Source organism: Gracilinanus agilis, chromosome 2 (genome assembly GCF_016433145.1).
Source record: "Gracilinanus agilis isolate LMUSP501 chromosome 2, AgileGrace, whole genome shotgun sequence".
NCBI classification, from domain to species: domain Eukaryota; kingdom Metazoa; phylum Chordata; class Mammalia; order Didelphimorphia; family Didelphidae; genus Gracilinanus; species Gracilinanus agilis.
This window is the reverse complement of record NC_058131.1, coordinates 177,152,050-177,168,503: the sequence shown is the minus strand read 5'-3', so window position 1 is coordinate 177,168,503 and position 16,454 is coordinate 177,152,050. Positions and strand designations below refer to the sequence as shown.

General features: G+C 34.4%; 1 protein-coding gene across 1 annotated transcript in view; it reads left to right on the top strand.

Annotated features, from left to right (window-relative positions):
* LOC123234875 (transcription factor E2F6-like) overlaps positions 1–11,469 on the top strand; it is a 29,833-nt gene extending 18,364 nt beyond the window's left edge. The window contains exons 5-7 of the mRNA XM_044660878.1: positions 6,210–6,324; positions 8,435–8,578; positions 11,289–11,469. Coding sequence (XP_044516813.1) covers positions 6,210–6,324; positions 8,435–8,545 — 226 coding nt within the window. The 3' untranslated portion in view covers positions 8,546–8,578; positions 11,289–11,469. The remainder of the gene's footprint in view (positions 1–6,209; positions 6,325–8,434; positions 8,579–11,288) is intronic.
* Positions 11,470–16,454: the final 4,985 nt, after the last annotated feature.

The window sequence follows — 16,454 nt, the reverse complement described above, 5'->3', positions numbered from 1 at the left end:
GAGGGAGCTGAGTAGGAGGTTAACATCAGTATTTTCAAAGGTCTCCTCCAATTCTAAAAATCTTTGATTTGATTTTAGATCTTAATTTATTCTAATGAATCAATTCAACTACCTCTGATAAAAGCAAATCAAAAAATTCTGTCTAAAAAGGAAATGAATAACCAACTCTCAGTAGCCATACTGGTTGTTATCAACACCTCCCTTTCTAGATGTTTATTAAACATTTATTTAATGGTCTGTTCTAGAATTTTCCCAGTCATCAGAGTCAAGTTCACTGGCATTCAGTTTGCTAACTCCATTTTCTTCCCTTTATTGAAAATCAGGACAACATTTGCCTTTCTCCAGTCTTGTGATATCTCTTCTTTCCAATATCCGTTCAAATTTCACTGATAGTAGCTAACTGATCACATCTTTCAGTTTTTTCAGAACCAAATCAAAATCCTTTTTATTGTGCTTAGCTTTTTAAAAATAGTCTCAGCTCACTCGGTCTAAGACTTATAATTCCTGACACTATCTTTTCAGTTCTATACCAAATTCATTTTTTCTATTACCTGGCTTTGCTTCTTTCTTCTATGCATTTCTTTTTTTAAAATATAAGTTGATTGGTGTGCAAACCCCCTTTTCCCTTCTCCTTGGAATTGTTTTTCTTTGTGTCTTCAGGTTTTCATTCTTAAACATCTTCTTTCTCTCCTGCTGAAACTTTTTTTGGATGCTTTTTATTGCATGGGATCCTCTGAACCCTTTGGATTATGCTTTCCCCAACTATAAAGTGCATATCAATACTATGCTCCAATTTTTTTCTTTTTGCTTCTTTAGGATCAAGTGGTTATTTACTCTTTAGTTTCTCATCATTTCTACCCCACTAACCAGTTCCTCCTTTTTAGTGAGAATCTGGTACAGAATACAATCTCCCCTTCTTTCTTGGTTCTTCTACCTTTTGAATGAAATGATCATTAAATCAGGTAAGGAAGTTACCAACTGTTCTCCTTTTGGCTGAGAGAGCACTCTAACACATGTCTGGACAATCAAAGTTCTCCTTTCCCTGCTATATTAAACTTCTCTGCCAAGCTTATGACTTGCCTCTCATCAATTTCCTCTTTACGTCCAGATAGCCTGATGTGCACTCCCATGACAAAATCATTTTATTACTGTCCCATTTGACCTTAATCTAAGTACTCTCTAGTCACCTTTTACAGACTAGATAAATCTAAACCCCAACCTTAACCAGGAATCCTAGTTGTTCATAAATAGCATCTCATTTGTGCCCCAAAACATGCAGACAGGGAGTAAACTCGACAATTTTGAGCAGCTATAGTTTTTCCTTGTACTTTAATGTGGTAAGGATATATAAATACCTTTCCATAAATAATAATTTGATTCTAATTTTGTTCTTGGGTACTATATAAAATAAACCTAATCCTACTCTTCCAAATATAGCTCTTGAAATATTTAGAAATTACTGTCACATTGAGGTAGCTAAGTAGCACAATGGATAAGAGCACTTGGTGGACCTGGATTCAAATGTGACCTCAGATGCTTCCTAGTTGTGTAGCCCTGGGCAAGTCACTTAACCCTTTTTGCTTAATCCTTTCTTTCCCTTCTGTCTTAGAGTTGTTAACTACAACAGAAGATTAGGGTTTAAAATAATTACTATCATGTCTATAACCCCATTGGGCTTCTTTTTCTAGTCTAAATATCACCAATTTCTTTAATTCTTTTTAAGACAAGGTTCAGAGTCCCCTTGGTATCCTTGGTGTACTCTTTGTTGCTCTAGTTTGTTAGAAAATCATTCCTTTATTTAGCTCCCTCTCTGGGGTATTCTCCTGACCTGAACTTTTAGATTGGGGCTCCAGAAGGCAAGTACTCCCTGAGGTTCTAGTAGTAACCCTGTGGATCCAAATATTATACTTCACTAGTGTCCACTTGTGTGCTTCTCTTAATTAAATGCACTGGCCCTGTGGAAGAGTGGACTCAAACTTATAGTGTGAAATGATAATTAAGGCAAGTGAGAAAGTTATCAGCTGCTCCGGGCTGATTTTGTAAGGTTTTCTAGTGGTAGTGAGATGCATGTGTAAGATACATTTGTAGCAGAAATAAGTCACAATTTTTGATACCAGGAACTGGAAGTCCTTGCTCTCTTTGAAGTCTCCTCATTCAGCTCCCTGTGAGTGCAGCATTTTGGGGCGGGATGGGGAGAAAGAGTTAAGTATTTTTAGAGTCTTGTCTTCTCCAATCGCCTAGCCTAGTTCTCTTTTCCAGGGGCTGTATTCCATGAAGCTGCTTCCTTCCTTAAAGGTTTTCTCTCTAGATTTATGTCTCTCTATTTCTCTGGGATGCAGTATTTGCTAGTGGTTGAGTAGCTCCCTTTCAAGGCTACATGGTTAGTGGGGGTGAAGAGGAACAGATTTCTTCCACACATAACCTTTGGCCTGAAATCTTTTCTATTATCAAACCATAAAAATCATGCAGAGTTTAAATATTTAAATCCCTCAAAAACATGGGTAATTATTTCCTCTTCTAATTAAATTGTTCCCTTCTTGACTCAAGCAAAAAAGTATTAGACACTTCATAAAGGAATCTCAAATTTTATTCTTTTAGAACTAAATATTTCATTAATACCTCATGATTACATTCTGAGCTCAACTGAGGAATGTTTATGTGTATGATCCTTCAGGTGTGGTGTAACCAACATAGAGTACTTCACCTGTATCACACACCTCATCCAATGTTTGGATCATTATGTAACCTTTAATATTAATCATTTTTGATAGTCATATTTCATTTAAAATCAACTCAACCACCTAAGTCTAATATTTTACATGAAATGTAGGCATGCCAGATTTCTTCAATATAGGACTTACTCATATTATTTTTTAAACTTAAGTGTGAAATTTTACATTTATTCTTATTAAATTTGCTTCTGGTCACTTCAGCCCTTTGAATTGCTCTTTGATTTTCTGTCATCCACTCTGTTCTCAACTTTGTGTTATCTACCCATTTGGGAAGAATGCCATCAGTATTTTCCACCAAGTCAGTAATAAAAATGTTGAAAAGAAGTGGGTTCTGGCCACAGACACTTCCTAGCTGTGTGACCCTTGCAAGTCACATAACCATAATTGCCTAGCCCTTGCTGATCTTCTGTTTTAGAATTGATACTAAGATAAAAGGTAAGGGTTTTTTTGGGGGGGAGTTGTTTGTTTTAAAGAAAAAAACAGGTGACTATAGCCATCAGAAACAACCTCCTCTGATAAGCATCTATTAATCTTTAGTCATTCATCCATCATGAATTTATTTAATGTTATAATCACTTAGTTAACATTTGTTCACATTGCCCAAAAGGATATTAATAATCTTTCTCAAATATGTTTCCCCAATTAACCATTTCAGTAACCATTTTAAAAAATAGAAAAAAATGGAAGCTACTTTGGCTCAAATTATTAGTGAACTTTTCTAGTTTTTCTAAGTGCACATTGACATGACTGGATGAATGTCAGTCAATAATAGTCTCAGTAAACATTTATTAAATTCCTGCTATGTGCTAGGCTTAGTGATAAGTGCATATATCAGAGTTACCAGTCCATAAGCAGCAAAATGTAAGTTTTTCTATTAAAAATCTGAAGAGCATTTTCCCACTTGAAGATCATAGGTTTTAAGGCTTGAAGGGATCCAAGAGATCATCTGTTCCAATGACAGGAAATCTAGGGTAGTAAATAACTGTGCCGTGGTGCAAACAAAAGATCTCCTCTGTTCCATACTTTGTGTTGTTTTAATCAGGGTAGCACCTCTTATATTCTTTGAAGTGCCTTAAAATTTACTGAAAGTAGTATTCTTTTAGTGCCCTGAGATTAAATTTATCTAGGACTAGACCCTGAACTTTTATCAGTTTATTTTTAATATCTATTGTAAAATGTAACCATCAAAAAAGACAACCTGATAAATGTACAGTTAAGGTCACAGATTATTCTGCCATAAACTGACCAGATAGCAATGGGAAAGTCACTCAACCTCTTAGCTCTTTAAGGAACTTTGAACTCTGTAAGACCTCAGTTCTTCACAGCATCCACAAGTTTGGCAAGCATGAGTTCATGGCTTCATCCAAGTACCAAACAGCCAAAACCTGAAGATAGATCCCTGGCACTTCAGTAGAGACTTCCCTTCAAGTTTGCATCAACACATTAATAACTACTTTTGAGCCCTAACTTTGCGGCAGCTAGGTGGTGCAGTGGATAGAGTGCCAGTCCCCGAGTCAAGTAGCTCCTCTTCATGAGTTCAGATGTGGCCTCAGACACTTAACTAGCTGTGTGATCCTGAGCAAGTCATTTAACTCTGTTTGTCTCAGTTTCTTCATGTGTAAAATGAACTGGAGAAGGAAATGGCAAACAATTCTAGTATCTTTACCAAGAAAATCACAAACGGGATCACAAAGAGTGAATAAAACTGAAAACAACTGAACAACAAAATTCAACCAGTTCCAAATATACCTAACAGCACTGTCCTCTAATCCACATATCTACTCTACATCTTGGTCATAAGGACACAAGAAACCTTCTGAGATATTTTTCTAAAACCTAAGTAAACTACATAGCATTCTTTTTATCTACCATAATAATCTTGTGCATCTAATGGATCCATTTCATTGTTCTTTGATAACTTTTCATCCCTATCACCCCTGGCTGGATATTTTTAAGAATTTTGTTCTGGTTCTTATCTTCTTTTTATGTACTCTTTCTCAGCAACCCCAGCTTCCTTGGGTTTAATGATCTCTGTGGAAATGATTCCTAGAACTAGACAACCAGCCCTAGTCTCTCTCTACGTTTCTAGTCCTAATTTACAGAATGTCCATTAATCATTTCAAACTGGGTTTTCTATAAACATCTAAAACTTAGTATGTCCAAAACTCATTATCTTTTCCCAGACCTCTTCCTAACCTCCTTATATTTCATATAGGCACCATTAGCTTTCTAGTTGCCCAGGTCCACTACTTTGGAATTAATCTTAACTCTTCACTTTCCTTCACTCCACATATCCATTTTGAATTTTGTAGTATAGATACTTCTACATTCATGCATCTTAGTTTTGTATATTATATTCTAATTTCTTTGATAGTCTCTTTACTTTTTTGGGAAATGGCTGTGATACCCATTAATACACATTGGTTGAGATTTTCATCTACTGGCTACTTGAAATATTTTTTTTGTCATAATGTTAGAATTTAACCATAATGGATCTGAGGGCTGAATTTTTTAATCTTCCTATTTGTGATCCTATTTCTATCCTATAGATTTCTTTCTATTTGTATGTAAGCTTATTTTTTTCTGAATTCTGGAAAGTTTTTTTGATGACTTCTTAAAATAATGTGTTTGAATTCGGTTTTTCAAATATTTCTGTCAGTAATCCTGAACTTACCTGTCCTTAATGACACTTTTTTTTGCTGGCATTCATTTCATTTTTCTATGGTGGTTAATTTTTACTTACTTATATACGTGTGTTGCCATTTTTTCTTCTCTTCAAAGTTTTTTTTTTACTCTTTTGTGTGTGTGTGTGTATGTTATGTTTTGAGGAGTCGGGGAGGAACCTGACTCCCTGTAAATCATGTATTCAATCACCTTTCATCCTGACTGGAAAGCCTGTATACTTATTTAGATTGACTACAGCTCTGTCACCAAACAACTTAAGTTTCTGTTATCTTTTAATCATATTCTACCCTTTTAAGTCTGAAGATACATTCTCCTTGACTGAGAAAATAAAATAGAGATTAGTAGTTCTACTTTTTCTTGTCATCTCTATCAGTAAACATCTCACCCTTTGCCCTAAAGAACATGAAATCGCTTGTGGAGTTTAAAGTATATATAAAGTATTTTAATAGCCTGATAGACAATAGTACTGTATTTTTCTTTTATCTCAATATTTAGTATGCAGTATAAGCACTTTAACTTTTCTTCTCTTATTTTAACATTTTTAATTAACTAATAACAAAATTTAGATGAAATCAAATTAATGAAAACATTAGAATAGCTGGAGCTGGAGTAAACAATTAAAAATGGATCTATTTGTAATGTCTTTAAAGAAGCCTGTTCCAGTTAAAAGAAATAATAGGTTAATTGAACAATTTCCTAGTTTAGGCTATTTAGTTCATATAAATTAAAAAGTGCTTTGTACCATGAAGCATTTTTCTTCTGAATTTATAGAGCCCTTGACTAATAATGTATGCTAGCTTATGTGACCTATGAAGATATCCATAGCCTTCAGGCCTTCCACGAACAGATTGTTATTGCTGTCAAAGCTCCAGAAGAAACCAAATTGAATGTTCCACCTCCCAAAGAAGTAGGTATTTATTTATATTTGTTTAAACTTTAATGTTAAAAAAAGTACATGAAAGAAATCTCAGCACATTTATTAGTTTAAGTGGGTTTCTGGCTCTCTGTCATTTTTTACTTAAAGAGTAAGTTTATAAAAGAGTTTAACTAATTGTCCATATATGCCAACCAAGTAAATTAAACTTATTTTTTTAAATATTATAACATTAAAATTTTGAACTTAGGGGAAGTGAATTGCTATTAGTTCATCTTTTCAGGACTTCTCTGAGTATTGATCATTATGCTCTTTTCTCATTTCCCCAGAAAGTAATTCATTCCACAGGGTCAAAACGTGACCCAGCCAGGTTATAAATGGTCCTTTCCTCTTGTTTGTTTTTAAATGGTCATATTGAGTGAAAGAAAGATATACTTCTCTGATCCTTTACTGTGTGGTAGAGGCAATTTTGGATTATCAAAAATCATACAAAAGCTCTGGCAGGTCTTATCAAGTTTTTAAATATAGGCTCTGGATGGACTATAATAATCTATCATATGGAAATCAGCTTTGCTAACTGGGAATTGATTCATCCCTGGAAGATATGGCTACAGCAATTCAAAGAGACTAAGGAAAGAGAAAGTATAGCAGTACCTAATGAAATCATAAGTCTGAAATAAGAGAGGTTGGTTGTTTGTCCAGAAGAATGGCCCAAAGTGCATTAATCACTTAAAGATTTTACTGTGTTTTATTTTTTACTGGACTTTTGATTTCATTTGTGTAAGAACTTTTTTCTGCCAGTGCCCTCTCAGCATCATCTTACAATTTGGAGTTTGAGAGTTGCCTGGGGCACCTTGAGATGAAATAATTTCCCTTTGTTCATATAGCCAGTTTGTGACAGAGTTGAGAAATGATCTTGCTTGCCCTAAGATCTGCTCCTTGCTACCTCTCATAACAATATAATGTCTTAAAATTATACATCCCATTTCTTCAGTGCTTTTAACAAACACTTTCCTCCTTAAGAAAGTATTTTATTCCCAACTACTTTATGAAGTAGGTAATAGCATACACATTTAATTTAATTTAAATTTATTTTATTTTGTTTTTGAGACTGAATTTCCTTATCTCATCCACACTGGAAATGTAGTGGCCTCTCAAGGGTTTATAGACTGGAATGGAAACTTTGACTTGCTCCTTCTTGCCTTGGGCTGCCTCCAGGGGCTCACCATAGTGGTGCCAGACTTGATTAAGACATCCAATTAACTTTAGCCCTTTTGCAGCTCAGAATTTCCAAGTTCAAGCAATCCATTAACTTCAGGCTCCCTAAATATCGGGAATTATAAGTGTGTTCCATAATGTTTGTCCATACTCATAATAATAATGTCACCGTAGGTTTTTAAATAATGCCTTTTAATTTTCAAAGTAACAGTGTTATCAAATCATTTCTTATATAATAATGATCATAACACATTTATTTAGTATTTTAATGTTTAGAGAGCACTTTTCTTACAACCTGGGGAGATAAGCAGGGAAGACTTTGTGATCTCCATTTAAATAATATCTTGTATTTGCATAGTGCTTTGCCATTTTCAAACCAGGATATTGTCATATTGATCGTTTCATGTCATAATTATCAGTTTTATGATTATATAATACTTTAAAATTTAGAGAACCTTTCCCCTAGTCCCATAAAGTAGAAAATACTTTTTATCCCCATTAATAATAACTTAAATTTATAAACAGTATATTTATCAGTGATAATGATAAATTTTGTTATACATATATATGCCTATTTGTATAGTGTATTTATCAGTTCTATTGATCATCTGAAAGTTATTCAGGGCAGGTAAACTTTTTACACAGTCATACTGCCTCCAACTCCTTACAACACAAATATCTACCATTCTGTCTCATTTACCTTGACTAATATACTAACCTAACTACATATTGTTTATAAAATAGCTGGTTGTTTTTCATACTATTTACAGTTTTTCTCATAAAATTGAATATTTAATACAACAGAAAGAATTAAAATAAAAACACTAGTGAAAATTTCCTGCAAAAATTGTTTGTACTAATGAATTAAATGAATATGGTTAATGGATCTCTCATCTGTGCTTATGCTTTATGCATCTTTTGGTAGGACTCTCTAACAGTACATATAAAAAGCACAAAAGGACCCATTGATGTGTATTTGTGTGAAATGAAACAAGACAGCGCAACTGACAGCTTGTTTGAAGACATGGAACCTTAATTTTCTGAAGGAAAGCAGTAAACATCAATAAAGGTAAATAGAAGGAGACCTGGTATGATTAGGAAGAATTAAATAACTTTACACATCAGTTAGGTTCAAAATGTCCAAAGGTTGTTGACTTTTTATTATAACTTTTCAAATAAATAAGAAATAGTAATATAAACATACACATATGCATTATACCAGTTTGAGAGATAAAATGAATGAAACCAACATCACATTCTAAAAGTATGGTATTGGGGGAAGCTGGGTGGTTCAGTGGATTGAGAGCTAGACCCAGAGACAAGAGGTCCTGGGTTCAAATTTGACCTCAGACACTTCCCAGCTGTGTGACCCTGGGAAATCATTTAACTCCCTTTGCCTAGCCTTACTGCTCTTCTGCCTTGGAACCAATATATGTTTTTGATTCTAAGATGGAAGGTAAAGATTCTTAAATAAATAAACAAATAAAAAAAGAAATGTATACTAGTTAGGAGTTATATTATTTAAATGTCTAAACACAATAAATTGGAAACAATCTTTGTGTTTAGTGTTTGCAGAACAGTCAAAGTGTTGTTGTTATTATTTATAATGCTTCTAGGAAAGGCTTGACATAAAAGAAAGAGCACTGTACTTTAGAACATGAGAATGGGGTCCATTACCTTCCTCTTGCATTTACTAGCTGTGTCACCTAGGGCAAATCACTTTACCTTCCTGGGTCTCCATTCTTCATTTGTAAAAAGGGGCAAATGATACCTGATACATCTCATAGGGTTGTAAGGATCAACTCAGATAATGAAAGATAAGGACTTCGTACAACTTAGAGCAAGAAAAAAATGACAGTTATTATTATTTGAAACTTTTTGTACAAGCGGGGTTATTTTTCCTTTAAGTGATATCTTCAAGAGTAGCTAGGTAGCATTGTGGATAGAGTGCTATAAGAGAAAAATTAATATCCAAATACTCCAAGTATTATATTTAATAAATTTATTAATAATAACTTGAAGCTAAAAGGAAAGTAAAAAGGCAGCTAACCCAGCTGGGCACACGGGAAAAAGAGGGAGTGAAGCCAGGGTTACCCACAACTATTATACAAACACACAAGGAAGCTTTGTAGATGAAAGGAAAAGGATGCTGGGTAATACTAAAGGAATTCTGGGAATGTAGTCCTGGGGTAGAACATTCTTCTAACTACACAATACCCAGCCTGGAGTTGGCAAAACCTGGGTTCAAATATGATCTTAGACACTTCCCAGCTATGTGACCCTGGACAAGTCACTTAGCCCCATTTGCCTAGTCCTTGCCATGCTTCTGTTTTAGAATTACTTCTAAGACAAAAGATATTTAGGATATAGTTCAAGCATTAGTATAGTGAGGATATATGAACATGTACATAGGAATACTTAGAACTACAGTTTACAGTTCCACATCCATGTAATTGTGTGTATTTTTGTCCACAGCTTCACTAGCATTAAATTTTGTGATGTTTTAACTCTCCATTCCAATGTAATGGGTACAAAGGCACTTCTCAAAGTTGCTTTAATTTTCATTTCTAAAATAAGAATTTGCACAGTTTTTCAATTGATTATTGGTAATTTATATTATTCCATTTGAAAATTGCTTCATTCATATCTTTAAACATTAGAGAATGAATCTTACTCATGTAAGTTTTTATCGTTTCTATGTAGCTTTTGGACATCACAATTTTATCAGAAATAGTTATTGTCAAGATGTTTTCGCCAATCTATTTCTTCCTTTTTACTCTGGATGCATATGTAGTAACTTACCACCTCCTCCATGAGATCTTTCCTGATCCCCCAGCTGTTAGTGCTGTCTCTGAAACTACCTTTTATTTACCTTGAATATACTTTGTTTTTACTTCTGTGTGAGTATTGTTTTGTTTCCTCTGTAGAATGACTGATTGAGTTATCGTCTCAAAGTTATCTATTTTTATACAAGCAAATATATCTGTTTTGTGTCATGATTTTTTTCATTTATTGAAAAAAAGATTTATTTTTAACTACATAAAAATTTTTTGAAACTCTTAGCTTCTGTCTTAGAATAAATACTTTGTATTGGTTCCAAGGCAGGAGAGTGGTAAGGGCTAAACAATGGGAGTTAAGTGACTTGCCCAGGGTCACACAGCTAGGAAGTGTCTGAGGTCAGATTTGAACCTAGGACCTCCTGTCTCTGGGCCTGGCTCTCAATCCACTGAGCTGCTCCCTAACTGCTTAAGTTTTAAGAACTCTTTGGTATTACCATTTCTGCAGGGTAGTAAAATTTTCCACAGTTTGAAATACAGCTTTAACTCATTAATGAAAACTTTAAGTTAGAATTTGTACCACATTCATTGTATGCATTAGTATAAGCAAGATATACTTTGTAGATGATTTCTAGATCCTAGTTTCAGAGATTTAAAAAAATATTGGGGTTATAAATTGAATTGGGAATTCCTTTTATCTATTTTTTTAGCTAAAGATATGAAAATATTCTGTCACAATTAATTTATAAAGCCAATATTAGTTTTTAAGGTTCATCATTTATAGTATTTAGTTGTAAAATTTGAACAGCAACACTAAAGCTTTCTTGTTATCTGACCTTCAAAATTTAGCTCTTTAATATAGGACCTCTAAATGTTTTACATTTTTTAAAAAATGCTGCTGCTTACCCTCTTACCCCTTCTTGCCACCCTTGGCTTCTTCTTCATCATTTAGAAAAATAATCTGTTTTGTGGTTCTTTAATTGTTGTAACATTGTTTTCCAGAAGGAAATTTTCTGCAGCAGATTGAGTCAAGTGGGAAATCACTTAAACCAACTTGAACAGGTAAACTCCTGGACATTTGATTGGATTCACTTGACAAGTTTGAACACAAGAGATGGTTAAATTCACATTTCCAGTTTCAAACTCAGAGCAATAATTTGACAATAGTGGATTCTAATGTCTAGCTGAAATCAATGTTAAGGCCAAGTCATGTCTTAAGTGGGTCACTTGTATGCAATGTCATCAGCCTATTGACTTTTTCTTATGGAAAATAGCTCAGTTTGTAAATATTTGTGAAAATCCAATTGATCAGTGAAGCAGTTTAGCAGCTTAGCAGCACCTTTCTTACCAAAATAAATAAAAATGATATCTTTTTAGAAAACAGATTTGCAATTATCTCTAAAGCATGAGCATAAAACTGAAGTTCAAGAAATTGGTTTTTATGAATTTCTTTTATTATGAAGAATATGTAAAACACCCTAGTTGAAATGGTGCCTTACACAATTGATTTGTTTATATACAGTTGTTTAAATAATGAAAGTATGTACAATAAAAATGATAGCAGGTACCTCTGTATGCATTTGTATAATGTTTAAATAACTCATAAAATATAAAATATTCCTAGAGTTTTCACATTGTACAGCAACAAATAAAATATAAATAAGAAAAATCTCTACATTGCATTTAATTTCCTAAGCATTTCAAATTTCTTAATGCCATATTCAATATCTTTTTTTTCAAACATTTATTAATATTCATTTTTAACATGGTTACATGATTCATGCTCCTCCTTTCCCCTTCACCCCCCTCTATATCTTTTAATGTATGAATGAAAAAGCTTTATTAAACATTTAGTATGTGCTTAGCACTCAGCTTATAAGTACAAAAGTGAAGATAGTCTTTGCTCTCAATGAGCTTATATTCCAATACAAGAACACATAGACAGGCAGCTAGGCAGCACAGTGGACAGAGTGATGGACCTGAAATCAGAAAGACATCTTTTTTGGTTCAAATCTGGCCTCAGACACTTAAAAGCTGTGTGACCCTGGGCGAGTCACTCATCACTAAAGTGAACTGGAGGAGGAAATGGCAAACCACTTCAGTCTCTTTGCCAAGAGAACCCAGATGGGCATAGAAGAGTCAGATACAACTGAAAGTCTGAACAAACCCTCTAAAACAAGGGGAAGTAGTAGGCAGGGAGGAGTGATTCGACTTTGAAGTTATTGGGATGGTGCATAAATCCATTGGGGTGTGGACTGACACTCCCTTTACAGTAGCAATAGCAGTATTGATTATGGTTCTAGAACTGTAAAGGTGGGGAGGAGAGTGGGTGGTGTGCCAGCAGACAATACATGTGGCAGAGTGGCAGAGAAGACCGTCAGGGAGTAGAGATAAGCACAGTCCTCTTAGACATCATTTAATAAAGAAGCATTTAAGTGCCTTCTATGTGCCTGGAACTTTTCTAGGTCTGGGGATACCAATACAAAAAAGGAAACAATTTCTACTCTCGAGGATCTCTGGGATAAAGGCCCCAGGATGGGAGTTCTGTGGCTGAAAGGGTCAAGTCCTTCAGGCCATACTTTCTGCCCCAGGAGGCAAGGTGAATAAAGTGAAACACTTCTAGAGTCTTCTTAGATAAAGAGCTAAGTGAAGCCCTCACCCATCAGGACAGCACAGGCCTTCTTTCTCCAGGGCACAGTATCAAATGGTACTAATGAAAGGTTCCCCTTTTTCCTTATCTCTCTTCACTTGCATGGTGGGCATCTTACAAGGGTGAAATTTTGTCCTCCACCCTTTTCTCTCTACCCTTTCTCAGTTGGCAATCTTATTGGATTCTCCTATCTAGCTATCTATTTTATATGTAGATGGCTCCCCAGAGAAAGGGTATCTGAAAAATATTATCTAATGAGGATACTGTAGCATGAATAATGCCTCACTGAAGTTACTTTCAAGGAGATGCTTGGTAAAAGGTAGCCAAGAGTAGCCAAAATGGTAGTCCAATAGCTGTTCACCCCAAGAGACTTCTGGGAGATGTAGTCCAGTAAAGTAAATAGAGTCCTGAATATTCTGAATTGTGGGTATTGGGCAAGTATGAAAAATTGTGATGTAATGAGGACGTGGGGAAGCTGCCAGGATGAATCATGGCGCTGAGAGGAAAGTCCAGGGTAAAGTAGAGAGTTGGAGTGTCAGGTGGAGAGATAGACAGGTTCTGAGTAGCCAATGTATGAGGAAGAAAGCTAAACTAAGCTGAAAATGAACTTTGCCCAATTAGTTTATATCATAAGTGAATTCGGCTTTTCTGTTGTTTCCTCAAACCCCAGGCTCCGATAGGATGGATTGTCTATGAAGACTATGGATGATGCCATAATAATGATAATAGTAACATTTTTTAGCCCTATAAGGGCTAAAACCTATAAGGTTTACTTCATGTTTTCTTAACAACTGCTTTGTATGCAGTAGCATTATTCCCATTTTATAGATGAGGAAAGTGAAGCTCTTAGAAACCAAATGATTTGCTATTGGTCACACAGCTAATGTCAGAATCAGGATCTGAACTGAGGTCTCCTAATTCTAAATGTAAAGTTTTCTGTCACATTGTGTCTAATTCTCTGTTATCCCAAAATATTCATTTGTATCCATCTTTTTAAACAGTTTGGTTCTATCTGCAACAGCTTAAGTCTAAAATTCTTTGTTAGTGACATTTTTGATTTGTGTCTCTTATGAAATCTGGTGTTATTGTATAATGTTTTTCTTAAAGTTTTTGTACTCTGGTGTTATTGTATGATGTTTTTCTTAAAGTTTATGTACTCTGGCCTTATTGTTTGATGTTTTTCTTAAAGTTTATGTACTCTGGTGCTGTTGTATAATGTTTTTCTTAAAGTTTACAGTAAAAGTATTAAATTAAAATGTTACTAAGATTTGAAAAGAAAATTATTTCTATCAATTTATTATTTTTTCAAATATTAACTTTTGCAAAGGTTCAAGTGAAAAGAGAACATATATATACATATATATTCAGTCAAAATAAGGTAAAACATAATTCTGATTTTATTCTTGACTTTTCATTCTTTAAAATTTAAATTAAAAGGAAATCAAACTGCAACTTAACATACATTATTAATCATCTACTGTGAACAGAGGACTGTGCTAGGAGGTGGGGAAAATATGTTGCCTCTTAGGACATAGAAGCTCACCTTTGATTAAACATGATAGTATGGAAGTAGTTATAGGTTCTTGAAGGCCATACTAGTGAAGTGCTGATTCTAGTAGGTTATGTCAGTTCAGTTCAACAAATGTTAAGAAACTGGATTGTATAACAAACAAAAATGAAATAGTCCTGCTGTTGAAATATTTATATTTTAATATGGTCTATATAATATTGTATATGAATAAGAAAATATAATATAATTTGAGGATGAAGAGAATACACACAACTGGGAGAGGTCAGGGAAAATTACTAGAGAGAGGTGTGATGGAAACTGAGCTTTGAAGCAAGATAAATATTGAGAGGCAAAATGAAGAGGAACTATGTTCTAAGAGTAGCTCCCTTTAGGGGGTTCTCCATTCATACTGAGGAGTCAGGCCCCCCAGAAGGCTGGTGACTGGTTACATATCACTCCTCAGGTCTTTTGTCAAAATTCAAAACTTATCCAATAAGAGGATAAACATACTCAGTTAAAAACTAAAGAAAAAAGGATGTTAAACCCAAAACAAGAGTGAGTCTCCAAAAAAAAAAAAAGGGATTGGGCACTTAGAATTGATTATTTGAAGTTTCTAGGACACCAGGAAAACTGTTTTATGGATCTGCAGTTCATAAGGATCTTCCCATAAGGCCAAACAGTCAGCCTAGATTTGTCTAAAAGCAAATGAACATTTATCAGTGAGACTGTAACATTTTAAGGATTCAAAATATATACTTTTCATATCAATATATGTAAAGGATTAAAAATTTAACTCTGCCAGTGCAATGTCCCACCTCAGCCTGAAGAAATTACAGAAGAGGCAACCTGTTCTCCCCAGATTTCTAGATTTCTGGGTTTTTAGTGGGGGCAGGGAGAATGATGGAGATAAACAGTAATAAAAATGGGACCTGCATACTATGAAGATTGTATTTTTCACCAGTTAGCACTAGTTAGGCATAAATTGCAAAATCTGTATTGTTAAGCATTTTAACTGTTGTATGTTATTATTTATAGTAGTCAGTCTTGCACTCTTTTGTATTTACATCAGTCTTATAAAGTTGCTTATTACTAATCGCCTGTACTGTTTCTTTCTGTGCTTATATGTACTCTGCCAGCATTTCACCTAAGGATAAGGGCATTCCAGGGAGATAGTGAAATGTCTACTCTCCTGGAGTTTCCTGCCTGGAACCTGCAGAAAGCATGGGGGTGGACTACTCAATAAATAAATTCAAAAATTCAATAAATAAATAAGGCTATTACATTGCCTTAAACCTCTTTTTCTTCAAATAAAGACTTTCATACCTCTGGACAAGAACAGGGTTTTGAGCCTTCCATTCTTGGGACAAGACTGCTACAAACTTGAGGGTTTTTCCCACAACAGACTTATGATCCCCACCTCTTAATAAGAAATAATAAACTGAGGTGCAGAGTAAGACATACATTTTTGGTTATAGACAATGTGGGAATGCATTTTGCTTGACTATGCATTTGTCAGAATAATTTTCATTTTTCTTTTATATTTTTTTTGGATGAAGGTGGAAGGGATTGGAAAGAGAAGGGAGCAGGGATAGGTAGCCAAAAAGAAAGAAAGGTTATTAAAACATTAAAAAAAAAAGGTAACCTGAGAGAACAGAAGGTAGGCCAGAAAGAATCTCAGATATGCAGGACAGCTTTGAAAATTACATTTTGAATTTATTATATACTTCGAAAAGCAAGCTCTACATAAAAAGGTTCTTAGTTTCATATACTATTTGCTTTTTTCTGTACTTATATATATATGAAAATGTTCCCCTCAACTTTGATGGAGTAGAGAGAGACACACCCAAGTGACTAGGATAGAAAATGAAAGAGGACCAGACTCAAAGCTAGGAAGACCTTAGTTTATATCCTGCCTTTGACATACTTCTTGGTGGAGGAGATGATGAATTTTACTTAATTTTGTTGTCTCTTTCCACCTCCCCCTTTTTTTTTAGATTCTTTGTTATAA